Source organism: Periophthalmus magnuspinnatus, chromosome 21 (genome assembly GCF_009829125.3).
Source record: "Periophthalmus magnuspinnatus isolate fPerMag1 chromosome 21, fPerMag1.2.pri, whole genome shotgun sequence".
Taxonomy (NCBI): domain Eukaryota; kingdom Metazoa; phylum Chordata; class Actinopteri; order Gobiiformes; family Gobiidae; genus Periophthalmus; species Periophthalmus magnuspinnatus.
This window is the reverse complement of record NC_047146.1, coordinates 14,491,722-14,518,022: the sequence shown is the minus strand read 5'-3', so window position 1 is coordinate 14,518,022 and position 26,301 is coordinate 14,491,722. Positions and strand designations below refer to the sequence as shown.

General features: G+C 37.3%; 2 protein-coding genes across 2 annotated transcripts in view; both read left to right on the top strand.

The window, feature by feature from the left end:
* The window catches only part of spc25 (SPC25 component of NDC80 kinetochore complex), a 52,692-nt gene that overhangs the window by 23,133 nt on the left and 3,258 nt on the right, over positions 1-26,301 (top strand). The window lies entirely within an intron of this gene.
* abcb11a (ATP-binding cassette, sub-family B (MDR/TAP), member 11a) lies at positions 294-25,248 on the top strand. The gene is made up of 27 exons (XM_055230753.1): positions 294-339; positions 825-840; positions 1,298-1,343; positions 2,159-2,400; positions 3,900-3,984; positions 5,746-5,879; positions 5,956-6,127; positions 6,869-6,993; positions 7,390-7,564; positions 8,020-8,133; positions 8,451-8,561; positions 8,637-8,762; positions 9,306-9,509; positions 10,420-10,590; positions 10,868-11,057; positions 12,052-12,133; positions 12,230-12,338; positions 13,089-13,238; positions 14,168-14,272; positions 15,157-15,318; positions 15,646-15,849; positions 16,441-16,682; positions 18,153-18,309; positions 18,871-19,068; positions 19,654-19,860; positions 24,075-24,221; positions 24,630-25,248. Exons 1-27 carry the CDS (start codon positions 294-296, stop codon positions 24,828-24,830), a joined length of 3,921 nt encoding a protein of 1,306 aa, XP_055086728.1. The 3' UTR covers positions 24,831-25,248.

Sequence of the window (26,301 nt, the reverse complement as noted above, 5' to 3'; positions counted from 1 at the left end):
CAGTAGTACATGTTCATACTTCAGTGTTGTAAGGTCTGGCCCACCCCAGCTTAAGGTCAAATAGCTGACACATGTCTTATCAGCCTAATGGAGACGCAGATAATATAAAGGCAGAGGTTACAGGTTGACAGATGATAGAGCATTTTCTTTGCCTGAGCTACACTTGAAAAACATAGGACGGACTGGAAGCAGCAGAGGTATTGAAAATGTTTATGTTTTAATTATTTTGCTGGTTAAAATCACAAATTGTTGGTTTTGTCTACGCAGAGCACAATAGAGTCGAATCTGGAGGCATGAAGAAAAAATATAATCTGAGTACCCAAAATAACGACAAGAAAGGTAAAAAGCTACTCATTATGTAATGTGTCTTTACTATGATTTTATTTTTGAAAACACTTCTAGCCGTTTGCTAAGTTGCACGTGTAAGTAGGTAATTTGGTGTTAATGCTGTTGTTACCGTTACCATCGCAGAAAAACTTTGCTGTGATCTCTGTTGTGTAAAATGCATCAAATTAGACACTAACATGTTGGCAAACTCGTAGCTCGTTAAATGCAGATGCAGTGTGTAAAAAAATAAAAATAATACTACAATTTAAAGTACTTAAACTATTACCGTGAGTTACATTTTGAAGAAGAAAGTACCATGCTATGACTGCAACTTTTATTATTATGGCTCCAGTAACCTACTACTACTACCACTATTACCATTACTCCTATTACTACTATTACTACTCCTACTACTATTACTACTACTACAACTACTGCTACTAATTTTAAAATGGCTAGTGGTAGTATTGTAACTACTTGTGTCTTTACTTTCACAGCGAACAACAAGAACAAGTAAGTGATTTGATTTATTTATGTCCTATCTAGGACTTCTCTTTACACAGTGAGGTGCAGTGTGTTATAGTTGGTGGTGTCATCGTTGTAGTTTTTGGGTCAGGGGTAAAGCTGCTGTACTTCTGATATTACATTTTTATCACTTTTCACTGTAAAACTTCAACTGTCATAAATACCACTTCTTTTATCTAAAATCAACAGAATAAATATACGCAAGTACATTCAAAAAGTGAACTAACTTTACATAATATTTTCTATGTATATTTATATTTTTTACTTACAGATATGTGATATGTTACATGTTATGCGTATACATTTAGAGTAGATGTACATTTGAATTTCAAATATTTGGTTTGGCTCAACATAAAATGACCATCAGTAATACATGTATTTAAAGTCAACTGTTATTTTTTCAGTGTAGACCTAATTTTAACATTCTTTTATATGTTCTATACAGAAATGAAGACAAAAAAGACAATCTCAGCGTTGGATTTTTTCAGCTAGTTAGTAAAATTATTTCCTTGAATATCTGTCTATCAGTTTGTAATATGCTATATTTAGTGAAGAATTGTAATTCCTTGAGGTTTAAAGAGGAGGTTTTAAGATAAATTGAACTACCGGTATTTACTATGACATAACATGCTCTCATCAAAAACATGTCTGAAGAGGTTTAGGTGTTATTCATGCATGTTTGAGTAATTTATCAAGCTCTCCCGTGCTCTATTCAAACCCTCCTTACGATTAGCTGTACGATCCTGTCCATGACTCACCCCACAAGCCTAAGTCACGGTCCATAAATATACAAAAGAATGATACAAAACAATGCACTACAACTTCACAAACCTGATGCGGTGTGCAGTAGATTCTTTAGCGGGGAGCGTGTAGATTGTAATGTGATAGTGCTCTGAAGGGGGAGTGACTTAACGCGGGGAACAAAGACTCAAAACATTTTCAAAACAATAAAAGGTAACATGGTGATCTAAATATGTGGTGTTATATGTTATATTTGTGTTAATACCCCAAATACGTATGATGCCTCTTTAAAATTGGTGAGGGTATTTTTTTTTCTATGTGTCTATGTTATAAAGAAAAGTTATGAAAAATCTGTAACAGTTATTTAATATTACGTTAATTCCATGCATTTATTTAAAGTCCACTAACTAAAATATATGCTTTGGATTAACATAAAATATAGTAAAGTTAACATTTTGTCTTATCGAGTGCAGATTATTGTTACTTTACATTAAGAGCTTAGTCTAAAACTCTCCTTCATTTAAATTCTTTATTATTCATAACCTGTTTCTTTTTGCCCTTGTAGTTCCGCTTTGCCACCTGTAAAGACGTAGCGATGATGGTAGTTGGCGGTGTGTGCGCTCTGGTCCATGGAGCCGCGGCCCCTCTCATGCTGCTGGTTTATGGGATGATGACCAACACATTTGTGGCCTACGAACTCGAGATGCAGGAACTCAAAGACCCAAACAAAACATGCAGCGACAACCTCATACACTGGACAAACGGGACAGTAATCATCACTGCAGACAACAGAACTATGTCTTGTGGGTGAGTAATTAAATTCTACTAACTCTTTCTGCGGTAAGTGGGGTTGACAAATCGATACTAAAACTAGTATGTATCAGATCATAGACTATACGTCCATGGACCACTACGATTCAATGTTGAAAAGGACATTCTAAATAAAGAGTTTTTTTAATCATCATCGTGGTATCAGAATCGGTATTGTTGGGTGAGATTAAAGGGCAGTTGATAAAAAGAAATGTTTTATATAAAGAAAAATATGAAGACAAGTTTAGTTTAAGTTAAAGCAGAACTCATGTGGCAGAACTCTTTGTGAGCATTTGGCTTTGAGTAGAAGAGTTTTGGGGCGCTACTTAACAAAAGTTGACAAACATTACCAATCCAATATAATCAATTATCAAATAAATTAATCAAACAGACACCATTTGAATATGAAATATGCAAATGACCATGGTATACTGGAGACTGGGATCTAAAGATTAAAGGATGAGATAAACTGCTCCAGAGTTATCTCTGGTTATGTGTTGAGTTTAAATTGATTAAGCATCGTTCTACCGTAGAGGAGAAGAAGAAGATGTCGTTCTAGTGTCCATGAGGTCAGAACAGCACACGTCACAGATTAAGGCTTGAATCCAATTGGTTGTTGACTGCAAAAATGCAAATACTTAAGATTTGCTTTTGATCAGATGACATACAGTAATCAAATGATGGGCAACAAATTTGGAGACAGAATGAAGAAATTCAATTTCTTAAATTTCTGTCATTGTCTTTGTTGTCTTTTGTCCTGGGTCTAAGCTGGTAAGAGGACATGCTCTGTCTCTATAGTCAAAGGTTTGAGCAGAGCTCCCATTGGTCTGGTCAGAAGATGGCCTGTGTATTTCCTGTTGAAACAACACATTTAAGTTTGAGTTGAGCTGAGATTGAGTGTTTAATCTCATGGCATTGTCCTTTAATTGTGAAATCTTTCAGTTATGGCAAATTCCTGTAAATTACTTCAGTTTGTCACAACCGTGTCTTTGCCTGTTTGTTGTGATGGGGCTGGGAAGCACCAGGATATATCTTCCTACAGCCCAACAATTAAACATTTCCTACTTGGGTCCATTACCAGTCACAGTTTTATTGGTGACTCTGTAAAACTACAGTATTGAATATCGAGTCTTGAAATCGAGTTAAAAATTTGAGTATTGTTACAGCACTAGCAGCAAGGAGGCTAGTTCTTTCCAATGTTACATCATGTTGACACAGTAATCAAATAAATCAATTAAATTAAAACACCCTGAACACATTAAAATTAGACCTTTTAAATATATTTTGAAAGACTGACTTCCAAATATCCTAATTATTTGCAGTGATGAGTTTATAGCACTACTGACAACTTTCAGAGAGACACCTGAATGGAGTTTTGCTGCCATTTGCTAACAACAACTAGCATATTAACATACAAGAGCTGCTCATACAAAATATCTGTAGGCCTGATTCTCCCCCAATTGCCTTTTAAGAGTAAACTGGCTTTTTTTCCCCAGGGTGGACATTCAGTCAGAGTTGACGATGTTTGCGTATTACTACGTAGGAATTGGTGCTGCTGTCCTGCTTCTTAGTTATATTCAAGTAAGTTCTCCTGTTTTACCTGGAATGCTTCACAGTATGGCATTAAATATTACATATTTAGCTAGAATTAAATTCATTGTGGCTGTACTGCACTGTGCCTCTCCACCACAAATTGGATATATTAATGGACATATTTGACAGATTAGTGTTGTGGAAAAATGTAGTTGAGACGTAGAATACAAATAGTCAGTGGGAGGTGGAAGAGAGTCTTGTCAGGGTCAGGTTTGCATGCATATGTAAAATAAACATGAGACATACAGTAACTGAGTCAGGATAGTGCATAATTCAGATTATCTTGAAATAATTCTTATGAAAAGAAAAAAAAAACAGTATAAGAAAAAAGGACGCACAGGCCATTTTAAAATTAAGAAAGGTTTGGTGACTTCCAGTCCAGCCGCTTTTCATTCATATGAGATAATCACTAAAATTTTAAAGCTAAACTAGTCTTTGGACTTTAATTTCTAGGTACCCATAAAATGTTTATTAACTGCGATGACTGCAAAGTAAATTAACTGACTGATTAAAGGTTTCTGACATGAAAAATGTTAACACAAATTTTTGTCGTGTCTTACTAAGCAAAAGCATCATGTACTATGAGGTAAAGTGAATCAGTGCAAAACATTTCTTCATTGCAGAGCATATGTGTGTATGTGTATGTGGCGCAGGTGAAGTTTGTCTGGGCAAAACTTTCTTTGTTTCACATGATGTTACCTCTCAGCTGACCATTGCCAGGTAGGAAACATTGTCAGCATGGTCCCAATCTCCCAATCTTTTGCATGGAGTTTTGGCCATCAGGAAATGTTTGTCAGCAATCTTCTTCTGTGCTGCAAACATGCAAAACAGGATTATTCTGTAATATTAAGCCACAGCCTAAATGTTGCCAAAGAAATACCCAAAGACCTGACTTTATCACGACAATTTAGAATTTGACTTGTTGAGTGTTACTGCAATATTAAGCAGATTTGCCTAAATGCAGCCAAAAATTAACAATAGGACTTCCAGAGAGTAACCATTAAGTGCCCGGAAGAGAATGCAGTGTTCAGTATTTTCTTTTGCAAATGTCCAAGCTACACAAGACCAACTCGAGTCATTTAGTGTTTTGTAAATAAAGTTTTTGTTATTTTTTTACAATTTAGAGTTTGTTGAATCCTGAAGTGACGATTCAACTGTCAAGGAGCCAGTCCTCTTTCTTTCAGTGAAAAAGAAGAGGTAGAGAGGAAGAGATAACATTTTGATTAACAATGAGGCCCGTACTCCGCTGGTCCTGGACAATTGAACTTGGCATCCAACTTCTGACACCAATTTTGTTATGGGAAAGTGTTATTTAACCATTGACTGAAAATTAAATAGAGGTCTGAGTCAAAGAGTTGCCTTTGTGATGCATTTTAATTAATGACAGAGGTCACTCTCACTAGTGTTAGCAACAGGGTTCATTTACAGTGTTGCTAAGTGCTCGCGTCCTGTCAAACCGCCCATGCGAGAGGGATGCACACTTGTATCGCTCTTGATTGGCTCTTTGGTTTCACACTTCAGATTTCTGAATATGAGCCCTGGTTGCAGATTAGCCACTATAACTGCTAGCCTCAGAGAGTTTCGTTTGATTGAACAGGACGTTATGGGTGATGTCACAATTGTTTGTACCTCCTGCTTGTCTCATTCCAGGCAAAACAGTAATATCTCCATGGAGACAAGCAGGTGCCATATCCTCCGCCAGAAAAGTTACATAATACACTATTAAATCTGCCTTTTTTATTCGTATAGATTCTCTTCTGGGTATCAGCAGCAGCCAGGCAAGTTAAGAAAATCCGTATGGATTATTTCCGCAAAGTGATGAGAATGGAGATCGGCTGGTTTGACTGTAACTCAGTTGGAGAACTCAACACAAGAATATCAGAGTAAGATTTTATTACGATTACAACTGCCCCTTATCTCATGACCCTGGTAAAAAAAACAAAACTGTCCCTTCCCCAGTGATATCAACAAGATCAACAATGCCATCGCAGACCAGGTTTCTATCTTTATTGAGAGGATTTCCACATTCGTCTTTGGCTTCATGGTGGGCTTTATCGGAGGGTGGAAGCTGACCTTGGTGGTGATAGCAGTGAGCCCTCTCATTGGTATAGGAGCTGCACTCATGGCTATGGTGAGAAAGACGTGCTAATACAGTTATGCAGAAGGAAGAGATAGATAAGTGATAGTAGTAATAGGGCTGTCATCGTCTAAAGGCGGTCAATTAAGGCCCTATCGACCAATTAATCAACTAAATGACTAAATGACTACAGCCCTAGATATAAACAGTATAAGTTGTATTACTAGTAGCAATAATGGTAGCAGCCGTACTAGCATTATTAGCCACATTGTACTATTAGGCTATTCCTTATATGGCTAAACGTGAATACAAATAAAAACAGTTAAAACTGGATATTTTTTAGATTTACATACAGTAACATTATAAAACGTTAGCCAAATTATAATCTAAAGCAAGGAATCAAAACATCATAAATAAGGAAATTAATTCCAGGGTTTTAAAGCTACAAGAGGTGGTAAGTAGAAGATAGCTTTACAACAGAGACCCGTTAGTTTCTGTTAATTGTTCAGAATTATAAAATTATAGTATAAGGCAGCGTAGGAATTCATCAGGGGTCAGCTCTAGGCCCTATAAACTTTATATTCTGCACAATTCATATCAAATGCAAAAATCATGTCATAACTAATTAGACCAAAGGCAGTTGGTCAGCAGGTTCTGAACTTTTATCTGGCACTTTTATATATCTTAAACAGTCAATAATAAGTCTATGATGAATTTAAGTGTAGGAGAATGAAAGCTATACTGAAAAACATGGACTCTACTTGTTAGTATTGATTGTGTAGTCCTGATCTCCAGGCTGTATCAAGGTTAACTGGTTGGGAGCTATCGGCTTACGCTAAAGCTGGAGCTGTGGCTGATGAAGTACTGTCTGGGATCAGGACTGTTGCTGCGTTTGGTGGAGAAAAGAAAGAAACAGATAGGTATGTAATTCTGATCGCTATAATTGACTTTCAGTTTTTCTTTAAAGGTCCTGGAATGTTGTTACCTCTTCGAAAACATACCCAGAGCTGTGTATTGTTTCTTTCACAAATATTTCAGTAAACCTTTATTATTAGTGTGTCTATATGTTCAAAGGTGAAAATGCTCCGTTCCACCTTGTGATGTCATGAAGTGGTAGTTTACAAGTTAACAGCTACCTTATACTTTTAGTTCAGAAGAAGAACAGCCTAAATATGCAGGGTTTGTGTGTTAAACTTGTGTGAATGAAACAAAACACAACTCCGGTTATGATTTTGATGAGAACACAACGTTACAGCATAGATCAGAAAATAGCATAATATTAGCCTTACTTTTATTTATTCATTTTTTATTTCAAGATATGATCATAACCTGGAGGAGGCCCAGACTTGGGGAGTGAAAAAAGGGAGCATCATCGGAGTGTTTCAGGGCTATATGTGGTTCATCATTTTCATGTGTTATGGTCTGGCCTTCTGGTATGGTTCCCAGCTCGTCCTAGATACTCAGGAGATGACCCCTGGTACCCTCATTCAGGTAAGGGGATTGTGTCGTCAGCTCTGTGAAATTCTTATCTTATATTGTTTTTTCTTTTTTGCTTTTTACCATGTTATGATGTAGTTTCCTCATCAAAAACATCCATGCATATTTGAGTAATTGCGCAATTTCTCCCAGACCCTATTGAATCATCCTTACAGTTAACTGTGTAGTGTTCAGCCAAGAAGTTTACATCATCCATGCCCCCGCACAATCCTCCATAAATATACAAAGCATGTGATACAAAACTATACATAACAACTTGACAGCCTGATGCAATGTGCAGTAGTTTCATTAGCAGGATGCATTGTGATTGTGTTGTTATAGCACTCTGAAGGGGGAGTGACTTATTGCAGAGAGCTCAGTTCACCTTTAAAAAAACATTTGTCAACCCAATTTGATTTAGTCTTTCACTGATACATCTTGTTCATGTAAATTGTTTTCACTTTTTACAGGTTTTCTTTGGTGTTTTGATGGGAGCAATAAACCTGGGACAGGCCTCCCCATGTCTTGAGGCATTTGCCTCTGGTCGGGCAGCTGCCAAGACTATCTTTGACACAATAGGCAGGGTAAAATGAAGTATCAATTATATCAAATGACACTGCACAATATGAGAAAAATGTTTGACATTCCATAAATATGTTTCAAATTGTGATAATGATATTATTGTGATATTTTAATATATGTTTGGCACAATAAGATTCAATATGTAGATGTCTTCATTTACTAGTCAGACTGTGTAAAAGGAAAAACCACCCCAGTCTAATGTAGGACTAATAACCCAGACTAGTCAAATATTGCTATATTGTTATCTTTGTGATATTTTGTGCAGCTCTAATATAAATTTTATTAAGAATTAAATTTCATTGTTGCTTTTACTTGTCAGGAACCACTAATTGACTGTTTTTCTGAAGACGGCCACAAGTTAGACAAGGTTAAAGGGGATATTGAGTTCCAGGATGTTACATTCTACTACCCATCTCGACCAGACGTGAAGGTACAATTTTTATATTATATTTGCAAGCATTTCATGTTATTTTAAATTCTAAAATACTTGTGAAATTACTTCTAGATTTTGAATAAACTGAACATGGAAGTCAAGGCTGGAGAGACTACAGCTTTTGTTGGACCCAGTGGAATGGGGAAAAGCACGACCATCCAACTAATCCAAAGATTTTATGATCCACATGAAGGAAAGGTAAATATAAATACTATTAAATGGTGGATGGGCTTTTCTGAAAAAAATATGTAATAAAGGTTTAAAAGACACTATGGAGGCCAACCAGTTATTGGGTTACAAAGAGAATAAGTATAGAGTATGTATCTGTGTACGTATTTATTTATTTATTTTAAATCGTTTTTTTAGAAAAGCCTATGTGGAAAAAAATGTGAGAATGTTACTTCCAGAACCAGAATTCTCTACCCTCTGTTGAGCTAAATTAAAGGAACTTTTCTATGATTTGTATGTATAAATATTTAAACCAAAAGGACTTTCTATGATCTGAATCGTCACTGCCTAAACCCCAGCCAACTATTAATTCGTGCTAGTGCAGCTTCTGCAGCTCAGTGAGTAAATTCTGGAGGATCTGATCTTTCACATGAGGCATGGCCTGTCCATATACTGAGAAAAAATAGTACCCTTTTAAAACACTAAAAGCACAGACTATATATAGTTCCTTTAAATCTATAATACACCACTAAAATGCATGTATTTTTTCTGAGACAATATTTCAATTTTTAGGTAACTCTTGATGGGCATGATATCCGCAGTCTGAACATCCAGTGGCTGCGCTCGCTCATTGGCATAGTGGAGCAGGAGCCTGTTCTGTTTGGCACCACCATCGCTGAGAATATCCGCTACGGTCGACTGGGGGTTTCTATGGACGACATCATTCATGCAGCAAAAGAAGCCAATGCCTATCACTTTATCATGGACTTACCACAGGTGCCTCTTTCCTTGTAACACTCAGTTAACTAACCTCCTTTCTTTTGAGCAGTGCTTGTGTTTATGAAAATGCAAGAAGTACCAATAGTATTTCTCAACTCGTTTGATTGTTTTTGATTGATTATGGGAGGAGTACAACTGACTATGGGGGCACAACGGTTTCATCTTTGGTGTCCATTGATCAGAGAAGGTTGGCGATTTGAATCCTCCTCTGACATAAGTGTAATTGATACAGTGTTTAGATAAAATCCACTGGCTCTGGTGTTTCCCACTTTGATTGCCCACTGGAGCTAGATCAATTAATGGGAAACTCATGCACGCATAACAATTTAACTTAGCACCTTTTTATATGGAAGTTTAAATAAAAGAATGTTGGACTTCAAACTAAGTTCAAATGTCCTAACAAGTGTCCAGCTACCATTAAATAATAGGTCTATAGTAATACAGTAAAAGATCATAGTCAAAGTAAGCTAATGTGGCTAATGAAGGCGTCCGATGGAACTTAACAGTGACCGCACACCCCCTGGTTCCAGAAGTACTTTTCTCATTCATTTTCCCCATAGACTTTATGAAAAAAATTAATTAATTAATTAAAAATAAATAAATAAATAAATAAATAATAGTTTGAAAGCTCAGAGCTAATCAGCTATGTGGTAACTAATGACCATAAGACCCAAGTTGCGTTTTAAATGTGCTTTTTGGACTTAAATCAACTGCCTTATACGTATTAGCTATGGACACATGGGAAAACAGAATGAAAAACTTACTTGAGGAACCAGAGCCTTTGAAGTGGGTCAGACTGTTGAGCTCCATTGATAGTCCTACTAACAGTACATACCTTCATTTGTTTATTTATTTGTATTTATTAACATATTATTACTAATCTTGAGTTTCTTGTATTGTTTTTCAGAAATTTGACACTTTAGTTGGCGAAGGAGGGGGGCAGATGAGCGGAGGGCAGAAACAGAGAATCGCCATCGCTCGAGCTTTGATCCGAAATCCTAAAATCCTCCTGCTGGACATGGCAACCTCTGCTCTGGACAATGAGAGTGAGGCTGTGGTACAAGAGGCACTGGATAAAGTAAGTAGCCTATGTATTTAACTAAGACTGTTGTTACTCCAAGTAAAAGTATTTGGGACCTGCACCTGTTTGAATGTTTTGTATGGACTTATATACTTATTAGTTATGTTTGAAATGTGAACTGACAAACTAATACATATCATATTTCAGAACATGTTTGTACAGATCCAAACGACAGGGTTAGCAGTGTTTTTATGAGGTGTTGTAAATGTAAATGAGTAAATATAACTCATTATCACACACACTTGATCGATTAATGAATGTGTTTTCTTTACAGGTACGTCAGGGGAGAACCACCATATCCGTCGCTCACAGACTGTCCACTATTCGAAATGCAGACGTGATCATTGGGTTTGACCACGGCGAGGCGGTGGAGAGGGGCACTCACTCTGAACTGATGGAGAAAAAAGGAGTCTATTTTACACTGGTGACGCTACAGAACCAAAGTACAACCAGCAAAAGTAACGGTAAGTCTGAGTCAGAGGTGGGTATTAGCTTGAGTTTCTTTTTAGTCCTGATTGAGCAATATTTTTATTAACAGTACTTTATTAACAGAACATTTGTGTTTCTTACAGCACTTCTTCAGATATGATTTTGTTTTTCTCATTTTGGTGTGTGTCTTAAAAAAAAAAAATTCATGCATCATTCAAGGTTTTGTTCTTTCAGTTACCATAACTTTAAATCATAAATCAGATGGTATAGTCACGCTTATTGTATAGTAATTTTCCCAAATATTTGAGTAATTTCTTGGACGTCCACTTTGTACACAGTAATATTAATTTAAACTAAAGTTACTTTTACTAAAATGTTTGGCTACTCCTTTGGTCACAGTTAATAGTGAATAGATACAGGGTTTTTTTTTTAACAGAAACAGTCCAAACAAGGAGGACAGAGCAAATTTTTAACCAGGATAGTTTCTCAAATTGTGCCGCCCGTCCAGGCGTAACTGGTCTTGTTGTAACACTTGTCATTCGAGGCTTCTGAACCGCTCTTTGTCAGACCCAGCTCCTAGGACCTGTTTGCCACGGGTAACACTACCAGGGGCGAGAAGTCCCAAAATCATTCAGGCACTCAAACCTCCACCATGTTAGGGTGGAAGTTCAAGGAGAAGTACTCGTATTTATTCTGCACTGTCAAAATACTCAACAGAATTACATCACATTTTTCCACTATGTGATGTTGTGCCCTGTACCTGATTTTTCCCCACATACTGGTTTTAGTATCGATTAGTATCTGATTTTCAATACTTTTGACAACCCTTGTCCAACTTGACTTAGGCACTTTAAATGATGAATTGTTATACTTAATGTATACGTTTCCTTTCTAGACATTTTTGTGTATTTAGTTGATTAGTTATTGAGTGCTCAGCAGGAGTCAAAGCTTAACCCTATAGAACCTATCTGTTCTTCTGAGGGCCACAGGAAGCCATGGTACTGAGGCTGTATTGATGTGTGATTTCAGAGGCACTCACAGAATCTTCTAAAGAGGACTATGATCAAAGGCAACGGACACAGAGCCAACTTAGCTACAAATCCAGCCTGAGGTAAAATGCTTTTGATAAAAAAAAAAAAAAAGAAGATAAATACAGCAGTTATTAGAGAATTGTGTAATTTTTTTTTAATTTTTTTAATTGTTTTAGGGGTTCTGTCCGACTTCGATCTCACAGCCTTAGGTCAAATAATTATGTCCCAGATGCAGTATCAGGAAGTCTTCAAATTGTTCCTCGCGAAGAGAAAGAAGACTTAGAGGTAGGCTAATAATGCTCTAAGAGAGTTATATTAATGATGTCAAGATTATTATTTTATTCCATATTCATTTTTACTCAAGTCACAATTGTGTGGACTGAAAAATGATAATTGTGAGAAAGAATAATACGTAATTTTTATTCAATCTACAGCTCAGAAAAGTGACATAAAGTGTGATTTTGTCTGTTTGTGTAACATTAACTTTATCATTCAAGGGATATATTGTGATTGCTTTGCACTATTTCAAACTTTCTGAATGAATCACATCATAATTGGCCGAAGTAATGAAATCAATAATGCATTGCTAGTTAGTAATCGCAACACTTATTTTCACAAAACAGTGTGAAGTGCGGGGAGACATTCAGTTAATTGCTGGAGCTAAGAAATTATTTCACTGAAACCTAGCTAATGTGTATGTTACAAGTACTACCACTAGTATTAATACAAATAGTAAGATTTTAACAATACTTTAATGTAAAATAAAACATATCTGAAGTGGTTTTATATGTCATTCATGCATGTTTGAGCAATCTTGCGATCTCTCCACCATTAAACGCTCCTTACTCTTAGCAGTATGAGACTGTCCAAGGTTCAACCCACAAGCCTATGCCACCCGTAAATATACAGAAAGTTACACGATCTAAATATGTTATATGTCAACAATTACAGAAGTTTAATACCCTCTCTTTAACTTTTTGGTGGTTCTTCCATCTTAACGTTATACTCAACAGTTAATGCATGTTGATGTCTTAGGAGGAGGAGCCAGTGGAATCGGCACCTGTGACCCGCATCCTGAAGTACAACCAGCCGGAGTGGCCCTACATGGTGCTGGGCTCACTTGGAGCAGCTGTCAACGGATCCGTCAACCCCATCTATGCAGTCCTCTTCAGCCAGATCCTGGGGGTAGGATTTTGGACTTCACAAATGATCATCTTTGATTTGACATATTTTATCATAATAGGTTGGGTTCATTTGACATCCCTACATTCTATAGAAGTCTACAGTATAAACAGGCTGGCTGGAGGACAGGTCTGAATTCTATGGTGAAATGTGCTGTCAGATTGTGAATGTGTTGACCTGGTTTATGGTTAATATCTCTGTAATTATTGGGCCTCTTCACATGAAACAAACACTGGCACAAAGTTCATATCTTCTCTGTCTGTAAAAGTGGTGCCATTATTCAACTACAAAGCCATGATTGTTGTCAGTCGAAAGAACCTTACGCTGTAAGATTAATATTGCAGGTTTATGGACCCGATCCCTAACAAATAATGATAAAATTCACCACGTTTGTGGATTTCTATTTTGCATTCTTCTTTAAAAACAGTAAATACTGAATTACATAGGTCCTTCTCCTCCATCTGAAATTAGGATATCATCAAATTCTAGGACATGCTTGCAACCAAGTAATAATTTACCGTGACATCATGCTGTATGTATGTATGTCTATGGAGGAACTGTCAGCAGATACCATAGTGATACAATGCACACATTAGCAAACGTAGCCTAAGAAGTTTTAACAAAATACAAAATGGATTTAAACAACTTATTTTCAGGATCATGTGACTGACTGAAAAAGTGTTGGCTAATGCTAGCTAGCTTGTGATTGTGATGTTATTTGAGAGAGACTTGCTTATCACTACAAAATCAGCTCACCTGTTGTAGTTCCAGCTAAATCGGTTCTTTATGGATGTTAAAGCAAAGCTCAAATTTGTAATTCAATAACAGAGTTTCAGAAAGAGCAGTGCCTCCAGTTAGCTTCAGCCCCGAGGAAATGTTGATGACATCAGCTGAAAAGTATCACTTGTGTCATGTGATGTTTGATTTCACAGACATTTGCCATCCCAGACCCTGTTGAACAGAGGAGACAGATCAACGGAGTGTGTGTGGTGTTTTGTATTGTAGCCGTCGTCAGCTTCTTCTCACAGTTTTTACAGGTTTGTACCTAAGATCAGAATGATATTGTTTTTGTTGTCCTAGATTCACACATTTCTTTTCATCAGTGGTGGAAAGTAATGGAGTACAAAAGTAAAAGTACTGAACTTTAGTACTATTTGTGGATACATCTGAAACATCCAGAAAATTTAAGAAGTCAATTCAATTACTTAACAATCACTTAACATCAGCACAATTCTTCAGTTGGTAGAGCGTTTTATCCACTGACCCACAGGTTGGTGGTGCGATTCCAGCTGCCACAGATGAATCCTGTCATCGTGTCCTTGGGCAAGACACTTAACTGCCCTTGCCTCCAGTGTCTGTGTACACTGGTGCATGAATGTGTGTGTGAATGGGTGAGTGGTTCCTTGATGTAAAGAGCTCTGAGTGCCTTGCAAGTGGAAAAGCGCTATATAAAAATGTGACCATTTACCATTTTACCATTTATATGTGGCACTCTTAATATTCTCTTAAATACTATTTGTGATACTTTTACACAAGTGTCAGTTTGTGGGAAAAAATACAAAATAAAGGACACAGTGTAGTTCTAAAATGGGATACCTTTACCTATGTCATCAACATTGACAGTTCAATCCAAAATGTAGCAACAGTTGCACAAGAGAAGGATTTTAAACCCTAATTTAGCAAAATAAAGGTGTTGTAATTCATTTTTATTAGTACAGTCATAACTGTTGTGTAATTTAGACAAGTTTAGGCCCTTCTTTACGTTATGTTTGCTGGGTAACAGTTATGGCATTACCTCTACCTTTGTCATATCTGCTGCCCAACCAGGAAGTAAAATTATAAACTCCACTAATATGCACAAATTTTATTTATCATTTTTGTTGTCCTAGATTCACATATATGTTTCTGTGATGTATTTTAGGGTTATGCATTTGCCAAGTCTGGAGAGCTGCTGACCCGTCGGCTGAGGAGACTTGGTTTCCAGGCCATGCTGAGGCAGGAGGTGGGCTGGTTTGATGACCCCATGAACAGCCCCGGAGCTCTGACCACCAGACTGGCCACAGACGCCTCCATGGTGCAAGGGGTGAGAGCATACACCCCGCTGCAAAAACTCATATCTAACTCACTGGTCACCGATCAGTTACAAACAAATCAAATTTCTCTCACCTCAGATTAACAGTTACTGCTCCCATCACAAAAATCCACCATGTTTTTCAGTCTCCTGTGATTTTTTTTTTCCTTTTTCCCTGTAAGCAGCCATATTTGTGTGTCCCCCAAAGTGCTCTCTCTCTGGGCCAGAAACATCATCAGGGGCCCTTCTCACCCCCATCACTGGCTGTTCTCGCTGCTGACGTCTGGAAAGAGGTTTCATAATTCATAAGTTTACTCTCTCTTGTAATATTTGTGACAGGCCACGGGCTCTCAGATTGGCATGATAGTCAACTCCCTGACCAGTATCGGCGTGTCCTTCATCATTGCCTTTTACTTCAGCTGGAAGCTCTCCCTGGTCATCGTGTGCTTCCTGCCTCTCCTGGGACTGTCCGGGCTCTTTCAGTCTAAAATGTTGACTGGCTTTGCTAATGAAGACAAAAAGGCCATGGAGGCAGCCGGCCAAGTGAGTTCTATCAATATTCTCCCATTTAAAGTAGACACAGCTAACCATGTGCAGCAAAATGGATTCTCACTGTATTTATGAGTTCACAAACTACCAGGAATTCATAGTTTTGTTTGTCACTGTTTTAAGCCAAAATAGGTTGTGTTTGTCTTTAAAAAGAACATGAAACTATTTAAAAAACACAAATGAATTTCATAAGTGTATCACAAGAATCCATCTGTCCTGTTGCTACTGCCCAGGCCTCCGGTGTTTCAGACCAATGACATGGCAGCATGTGGTTTGGGTGGAGCCAACAGACAAACTTCAGCCTTTTAGCAAAAAGAATATTATGTTTTTGAAAAACGTGCAGAGGAATCAGATTCAAATATCATGGCCTTTTCTCGACCACTTTTAGCACAAGTCATTCCAGATTTATAATGTATAGAGCTCACTTCAGAATGCTACACCTATAAATCATGTGTTCGCCTGGTTAAGAAAGGGGGAAAAAATGTATACTATTATTTAAACATATCAATTTGAAGCTGACTCAAAAAGAATGAGTAAAACTCTATACTCCAGTCCAGTAGAACTGATTTCCTGTGTGTTTTGCAGGTGTCCAGTGAAGCTCTGTCTAACATCCGGACCATCGCGGGCCTGGCCAAAGAGAACTCATTTGTAGAGACCTACGAGCATCTGCTGGAGCCTCCCTTTAAATCCGCCATGAAGAAGGCCCACATCTACGGCATGTGTTTCGGCTTCTCCCAGTGTGTCATTTTCATGGCCTATGCGGCGTCTTACTCGTTTGGAGGTTACCTGGTCAGCACAGAAGGACTGCCATACACTTATGTTTTCCGGTTGGTTGTTTTACTTTTCAATTTTTAAAGGTCTTATATTACACAAATTTACTCATTTTATCATGTAGTTACCTCATCAAAAACAGACCTGGAGTTGTGTTTTGTTTCATGATCCTGGATTATGAGGCTGCCCATATCCCCATAGCTCAAAATGCTCCGTTTCACCTTGTGATGTCATTTAGTAGTGTTAAGGTTAACAGTTATTTTTAGCCTCACTTGAACTGCTTTACTCTTCAAAACTCTAGAACAACCTTAAGATGTTGCTTCTATTTTTTATGTTTCTGTTTTCCTTTTTGTTCTGTTGAGATTGTATGAAGTTTAAAAACACAGTGAAACATTTCCTCAACGCTTAATGACATCACAAGGTATTTTCAGTTTGACAAAAGAACAACATGTATGTTTATATGAATATGTAGGGTTTGCTTTGTGATGAGGAAACAACATTATAACATAGATTAAAAATATTGCAATACAGGCCCTATATAGCTTAAAATGTTGGTTGAAAATATGGATTGAACTGTTGACAATAGTTTAAAGACACACTAAGTAACTATTCTGGCAACCTGCTTGTCTCTATGGATATGTTATTGCTTTGCTTTGAATGTTCTATAATATGGCATTAAACGTATCTATGAAGACAAGCAGGTTACGTAACGAAGTAGAAGTAGTAAATTACTGTACACATTTTAGGTATCTGTAGTTTAATGGGGGCCTGAGGCATCTCTCACAGATCTATGATTCTATCCTTAGACCCAAAACAAACAGAAACAAAAGAGAACAATAGGGGGCCATTAAAGGTTCATAGGGTAATTAAGGCTGAAATCTGTTTACAATTTCAGTGTAGTTAGCTCCTCCCTTCAGATCGATATAAGGCAGTGTCCACCAGTAATCTGACCAGAACTGAAGAGGAAGCTTGGATGAGCAGCAAAACGTTTTCACTACTACAACGATTTGTCCAGTTGACAGATTTAAATTTTGTCTTTTGCTGTGGATCAGGCTTGGACGACGGAGGGATTACACAAACATCTGTACTTTAAATACTAAGTCAGTTTTACAGTGGATACTTTTTACTTTTACTTAATTACATTTGAGAGTAGGTATCTGTACTTTCTACTCCACTACATTTTTAATTTTTTATTGTTTGAGACCTCCTGAAAGTTGTGGGGTTTGTTTTTAACACGTTCACAGTTTGAGCAAACACAAATATACAAAAAATTAAAACAGCAAGAAAAAACTACCAATTCAGTGGTTTCTATTGAACAAAATTCAGTACAAATCTTTATCAAAATCGATACATTTGAAGTTTTATTAAATCACAAAATATGTGTAAAATACTTTTACTCTTTAAGTACATTTTAAACAGGTACTTTAATACCTCCAATATCTGTACTTTTATTTAAGTAACAAAATTGAATACTTCTTCCAAGTACTTGTAAGTAATATTACAAAAGTGCATTGTTGCATTTCCAGGGTTATAAGTGCAATTGTGATCAGTGGCACCGCGCTGGGCAGAGCCTCCTCCTTCACTCCAGACTACGCCAAAGCCAAGATAGCAGCCGCTCAGCTTTTCAAACTACTGGACCGTGTGCCCAAGATCAGCATCAAACACACGGACGGACAGACATGGGTTAGTAAGACATGTAACTTCAAATTTTTACTCAATGTTTTTAAAAGGCCTATATTGCAATTTTTTTCTCCACATTTGTAATGTTGTTTCCTCATCAAAAACATACCTGTAGTTATGATTCAAATATGGTAATGCAGGAAGTGCTCCACTGTTTTTTTTAAACTCCACACCTTCACTAGAATCATTTGGATCATTTCAGTCTTGGAATTGCCAATTTCTACTAAATCAAAGATAAAAGGAGTAGATAATCTGAAAAGAACCGCTTCATGACATCATAAGGTGGAACAGAGTGTTTTGAGCTTTGGAGATGGAGGCAGACGAATAGTAAACGAATACTCAAACGTGTAAATTAATCAAAACAAACAAAACACAAGTCTAGGTATGTTTTCGGTGCAGTAACAACATTCTAACATGGCTACAAGCTCGCAAGTCAATTTTACGTAATATAGGACCTTCAATGGCTCATAAAAATACCTTTTACATAACACGTCCCCTTTAATATTGCTTTACTGTTTTTTGTTTTTTTTTTGTTTGTTTTTTGTTTTTTGGGGGGTTTTTTAGGATGATTTCAGGGGCGAAATCAATTTCCTTGACTGTAAGTTCACATACCCAACGCGCCCGGACACCCAAGTTCTGAAAGGGCTGACGGTGGCGGTGAAGCCTGGGGAGACTCTGGCCTTTGTGGGGAGCAGCGGCTGTGGGAAGAGCACCAGTGTTCAGCTGCTAGAACGCTTCTATGACCCTGATCAAGGCAAAGTGGTCAGTAACGAAATTTACACAAAAAGCTTAAAGCAGACCTACTGTGCAAAATCAATTTTTTTTCTTAGTGCTTTTAACCATGTTAAAGTTGTTTCCATTTTGTTTTTTCATTTGAACCAAAATTACTATGCATTGGTGCTGAATCCTACACATATCACTGATTAAGAAAATAAAATTGGAGAACGAAGTGAAAACAGAGCAGTGGGCATATATCAGAGTTGCGATGAAAATAAGGATTGATTGGAACAATGACGTCTTAAATACAGGAGAATAAAGTTTACTTAGACATGCATGAATCATTTAAATACAACTTTGACCAGGAAAATGAGAAGGGAAAACTACTATAAATGGTTAAAAGCTTGGCTCGATCTCCATTCAGTTTTAAAATACAGTGTCATAATATGAAAATGACATCTTCTAAAGTGAATTGTTGCTGGTTCATTGCCAACACCAGGTCTTTACCAGATCACCCATTTATCTTCATGGAGATAGATAAATCCAAAGCAAAAATATCTCTATCTAGATAAGCAGGTGGCATGTCCTCCACTAAAAAAGTGACATAGTGCACCTTGTGTTTATTGACAGTGGATAGATGGTCGGCCGTCCCAGAGCATCAGCGTGCCTTTCCTCCGCTCTCAGATGGGTATCGTGTCCCAGGAGCCTGTGCTGTTTGACTGTAGCATCATAGAGAACATCCAGTACGGAGACAACACTCGCAGCATCAGCCTGGAGGAGGTCATAGAGGCCTCCAAGAAGGCCTTCCTCCACGACTTTGTTATGACTCTACCTGAGGTCAGTTTAAAGGGAAATATGCTCCAGAAGTGGGTCTGTGTGGAGAATAGACAGGATTTACTGTTGAGAGGTTAAAACAGGGTTGCCTAAATCCTAAATCTCTCTCTGTATTTTTTTATACAGAGGGATATTATTCTAGTCAACACTCCCGACATCGTGTCTCAAACCAGAGCCAAACATGATTGTACAGTTAGATTAGTTTTCAGGGGAACATGTGAAGCGAAGGAGCTCGTTGGTCAAATCTTTTCTTTCACCTCAGATTAACGGAGTTTAGGGCCTCATTCATTGATTTTGCAGAAATCTATCATATATGTCATATATCCCCTGTGAGATATATATATATATATATATATATATATATATATTTTTTTTTTCCTTGCAAGCAGCAAGGATTATTATTATTATGATTAAAACCACGTCCGGAGCATGGAAAATGGCAAAAATCAAGTAGTAAACATGCCCCGACATGCCAGTGAGTGGTAGCGCCACCTCAAACGTTGATTTTCATGAGGCCAATGGGAGCCCAATTCAGAAAAAAGTCAACGTAAAAATCTGAAACTCGCATTAAAAAAATAGTACATTTCGGGACATGACAAAAATGATATTATGGCCCCGCCCTAAAATGTACTGGAATTTGGCCATATTGGATCAAATTCGGGATTGATAAAAGTTCACACCCTCGCATTCAGGACATCTCCTCACACAGTTTTCATTACAGCCATTTCAAATTTGGTCAAATCCCACTAAACCCATGTGTGACTAAAGATTATCAATTACATTTTGATTATGACTTTGGGTGTGGTCATGGTAAATTTTCAACAAAATCGCAATTTTTGGAATATTTCAATAAAATATTTCTCTTTCACACATTTTTTGTTGGGAAAACGCTAATACATGCTGTATTAGCATTAGAGTTACTAGCGTTATGCACCTTTGTGAGCAATGATATGCAAATTGTGGCACTATTTCACAAAATGGCTCTCTAGCGCCCTCTTCAAATTTCATTTTCAAAAATTCGTAGAAGACAATCTATTTGTCGTGGACTGATGAAAAAATTCACAGGGGCCTTATTTGTGATGGGGCACAATGTGAGAAAGTCACATGTTTCTATCTCTTATGGTTTAGAAGAAAAATAATGGGCGGGAAAAAAATGTCCATTATTAGGCCCGAGCCTGGGACAACGTCCTGGCAAGGGACTCATTAAAACCGCATCCGTAGCCCGGAAAATGGCAAAAATCAAGTTGTAAACATGCCCCGACATGGCAGTGAGTGGTATCAAAAAGTAGAACTCCACGAGCTCTAATTTTCACTGAAGACCCCGAGAAAAAATAACAAAAGACAACTCAGTAGTGCCCCCTCAAACTTTAATTTTCATTGGGCCAATGGGATCCCGACCCGGAAAAAGGTCAACATAAAAATCTGAAACTTGTATCAAAAAATAGAACATGTGAGGACATGACAAAAATGATATTATGGGCCCTTTTTGACCCCCTGAATGTTAAGTCAATTTTATTTGACCCTATATTCAAGTTTGGCAAAAAATTTATTATTTTGATGTTCACAAAAATTATTCTTTCAAAATGACTCAATAGCGCCACTTCAAAAATAAAAATACATTACGGCAATGAGAGACCGTTTTTATCATAGACAAATGAAATTTGGTACAAACATAGAACATGTCAAGGCAAGTAAAAAATTATATAATGACCCCACCCTAAACCCTACAGGAAGTCGGCACATTTGACACATTTGACACATTTGAATTTTTTACACTGTGAATTTTAATTCAAGAAACTTGCAAACAGGACAACATTAACTAGACCCATGTGGGATTATAGACAACTCATTTAGAATTTTCTACATCAAAAAATGTGAATGTGGCCAGCCTGTAAATAAAAAAGCTATTTTTTGAAGTTTTAAATTGCGCCTAACTCAAACTTGCAGTGTCCTATTTCCCAGCATTAACGTACATTTTGTTAAAAATGTTGATCTGAATGTAATGACATACAGTTTACATAGGTCAGACATTAGATAGCTCCACTGCGCCACCTTGAACTTTGAACTTGAATGAGACCCAAAAAAATTATTTTGTCAAAAACATTTGAAATTTTGACGGTTTTTTTACGTTTTGGCAGTAGGGCATGGACATCCCTACTGCCATACTGAACAAAAAAGTTAATGAGAACATACCTCTATTTGCAACCATGTTACCGTGGCAACATAATAAATGTGTCATTGAAATGAATGGGGTCCAGAGTGCTGGTCTTTGTTGTAGACTAAATAGATGCTCTACACTAATCCAGCTATGACCTACAATTCAAGAATGGTGAAAAATTTTGAATTATCATGTCCTAAAAAATGTATGCTTCAAAACGACTCAAAAGCGCCACCTCAAAAGTCAAAATACATTACGGCAATGAGAGACCTTTTTCATCGTAGACAAATGAAATTTGGTACAAACATAGAACATGTCAAGACAAGCAAAAATGTATATCATGACCCCACCCTAAACCTTACAGGAAGTCGGCCATTGTGGGCAGAACTAAATTTTTTCAAAATTTTCACTCTCACGTTTGATATTTTTTACAGTGTGGATTTTCAACTTATGAATTGGTCAAAATGAACTAGATCCATGTGGGAATATAGGCCACTCTAAGTCATAAAATGTGGGTGTGGCCAGCCTGCAAAGAAAAAATAGGTTTTTTTAAGTTTTAAATGGCCCGTAACTGAAATTTAATACAAACATAGAACATGTCAATGCAAGTAAAAAATTATATTATGACTTCACCCTAAACCCTACAGAAAGTCGGCCATTGTGGGTGGAACTCATTTTTTCAAAATTTTTACTCTCACGTTTGAATTTTCTATGCCATGGATGTTCATTCAAGAAACTTGCAAATTGGTCAAAATGAACTAGACCCATGTGGGATTATAGGCTACTCTTTGGATTTTGCTAAATCATAAAATCTGGGTGTGGCCAACACCCAAACAAAAATGGTATTTACTTGCACTTATCTCAAAAATGCAGTGTCCTGTAAGCCAGCATTTATATACATTTGGTCATACTGATGATCTGAACCTAATGATATAAAATTTACATAACTGAGATGATCCATTACTCCACAGCGCCCCCTTGAAATTTTAAATGGGATCAAAAAAATTTTACTTTGTCAAAAACATTTGAAATTTGGCATGGACATCCGTATTCTCATACTGAACAAAAAAAGCCAATGAGAACATACCTCTTTTTGAAAGTATGTTGCCATGGCAACGTCTGATATTTCTCATTGAAATACATGGGTTTTTTGTCAACTGGGATGAAAAAAATGACTTTGCGATAGACAATTGAAATTTGGTGCACATACTCCCCACATCATACTGAACAAAAAAAGTCAATGAAGACATACCTCCATTTCTAACTGTGCAGGCATGAAAATGTCTGAAATGCTCTCATTGGGATGAATGGAGTAGTATTACTCAGTCACTGATTTTGGGGGAAGGGACGATGTAAGCGGGAACAAAATGCAGGATCTTCATGGGGGCATTCAGCCCGCGGTCGCAAGGGGTGGCAAGGGCCTTTATCACTGCTTGCAGTTTTAATTATATTTGTTTTTATATGGGTGGACCGTGCGTGTCCATGATTAACTAATCCACCTGTCAATCATGGCCAGTTTTCATGTCTAATTCTGACTTGGTTTGGTGGGATAATACCTGTGGTAAATATTTATCATAATTTTACATTAGGTCAGAGGCAATTTGTGGGAAAAAAAAGTTGAGAATAAAAGGAAGTAGCAGTGAGCAGTGAGACCTCAACACTGACAGTTCTAGCCAAAATGCAGGTTACATCAGTTTAAACATTGACTTAACGAAATAAAGGTGTTGTAATTTATTTGTATTAGTCTAATCATAACTATTGTGCAATTTATACAAGTTTTGACCCTTGCAACCTTTGGTTGCTAGGTAACAGTTATGAAATTACTTCTACATATGTCACATCTGATGTCCAACCAGGAAGTAAAATTATAAACTTCATTTTATTTTTTGTGAAATCATAAATATAAAGGTCTTAACTATGTTTTATTAAGATTAGTAGTCTAAACTTTCATACATACTTTAAATTCTACACTTAATGAACCAGGGAAGCCGTCATGCCCTTTATCTTGTTTACTCTAAACAATGACAATTTCTTACATTTTCTCCTCTGGTTGTTGCAGAAATATGACACTCAAGTTGGTGCTCAGGGCTCTCAGCTCTCCAGAGGACAGAAGCAGAGGATTGCCATCGCCCGAGCCATTGTCCGAAACCCCAAGATCCTCCTGCTGGATGAAGCTACTTCTGCGCTGGACACCGAGAGCGAACAGGTACACAAACATATCCATCAGGGCTGAACGATTTGTACAAAAATATCTAATTGTGATTTTTCTTACTAGCACTGCGATTAGATTTTGTTCAAAGTTCACATTTTAAAAGTGTCCAGAAAAATTGACAAAAAGACTGACATATGACAAACTACCTGACATACCTGACAAACTAATACAAGAATTATGTTTCAGGTAATGATTTCAGAGAGTGAAACTACAGGGTTAGCAGTTTTTTATGCAGAATGAGACAAGATATTTAGTTGTTTGTGGGGAAATTGTGGTACTTTAAAAAGCCTTTGTAATTTGCTAATTATGTCAATTGAAATTGCAGTCCTAACATCCATAAATCCAAATTAGAATTCTTATGTCATTTCATTCTATGTATTATTTTGTGTACATTTTTTCCAGACTGTGCAGACGGCTCTAGACGAGGCAAGAAAAGGCCGGACGTGTATTGTGATCGCACACAGATTGTCAACCATCCAGAATGCAGACATCATTGCAGTCATGTCCCAGGGAGCCATCATAGAGCAGGGTACACATGACACACTGATGGCCAAGAGGGGCGCCTACTACAAACTGGTCACTACTGGGGCCACTGTCAGCTAGGCAGTGTAATGTGTAGTGAATAGTGTGTCACATGTCAAACTCCAAGGGACAATGTTATTTATGTTTACTGTTTTTGTATTTAAAATGATTTGATTGTATTTTTAGCAAAACATAACTGGTCTTTAAGGCATTCCTTTCCATTTTTCGTTTGAACCCCACGTCAAGCACATAACCCGGACTGCATTCTTTCACCTCAAAAACATAGCCCGTCTCCGCCCATCACTCACCTTCTCTGCCGCTGAAACTCTCATCCACGCATTCATTACATCCAGAATCGACTACTGCAATAGCATCCTCTACGGTACACCATCCAAAACCCTCAACAGACTACAGTACATTCAGAACTCCGCTGCCCGCCTCCTCACCCACACCCGCTCACATGAACACATCACTCCTGTCCTCCACAAGCTCCACTGGCTCCCCGTCCCTCAGCGCATCCACTTCAAAAATCCTTCTTATCACATTCAAAGCTCTCCACAACCTGGCCCCTCCTTACCTCACAGACCTGCTCCACCACCACACTCCATCTCGCTCCCTCCGCTCCTCCAGCTCCAACCTCCTGTCCCTGCCCTGTAGGACCAAGCTCCGAACCTGGGGGGACAGAGCCTTCTCCATCGCTGCCCCCACCCTCTGGAACTCACTACCTAAACCCCTCCATGACTGCTCTGACCTCCCCACCTTCAAGAAAGAACTCAAAACTCACCTGTTCAAAATCGCTTTTAATGCTTGATTTTATGTTGTAAATTTTTGTGATATTTTATTATTGTATCTACTGTGAAGCGACTTTGAGTGTCCTGAAAAGTGCTATATAAATAAAATTTATTATTATTATTATTATTATTATTATTATTATTATTATTTTGTCCTATTTGCACTTGCTACAACTAACATTCTAGTGAAATACATTGTGAGGAATATACTTGACTGAAGAGTAAACCCATGAAAATGAACAATGAATATATTTTTTGTATGTATGTAAAGACATGAGATTACAATAAAAAAGCAAGAACAAACTTTGTCATTCTTGTTTTATAGTAGGACCCTTTTATGCCCTAAAATGGCTTTAAGGGGAAGAGTGAGTTTTTAAAGGGGAGCTTAAGGGTTAACAAATCCATAACTTATAGCTCAGGTTGGATCATTTGCTGAATCGTCCACAATAGGAATGGTGTTAATGTTTTTACATGGACAATCCAATTATATAACAGTGTAACTCGTAATTGCTTAGCTCCAGTTGTCTTAACCAAGATCTCATTTTGTTTTGAACGCATAAAATTCAATCACTTCATTTTACAGTGCCTAGACTTTCATTTGCAGTTTAATAATCCAGCCTCACTACCAACAGGTGTAGCATCATATTTGTATAAAAATAAATAAATAAAAATATATCTTTTAAGAGATCAGGCTTGCATGCTCTCGTAGAACTCTATTTTATTTTAATTTTCAAATTTGTTGAACTTTCTCAAATTGACCA

Coding starts and splice junctions, on each gene's coding strand:
- abcb11a (XM_055230753.1), top strand. CDS start 294: ATGAAGAAAAAATATAATCTGAGTACCCAAAATAACGACAAGAAAG. Junction 8,562..8,636: donor CATCTCGACCAGACGTGAAG/GTACAATTTTTA, acceptor AATTACTTCTAG/ATTTTGAATAAACTGAACAT. Junction 19,861..24,074: donor TTGTTATGACTCTACCTGAG/GTCAGTTTAAAG, acceptor TGGTTGTTGCAG/AAATATGACACTCAAGTTGG.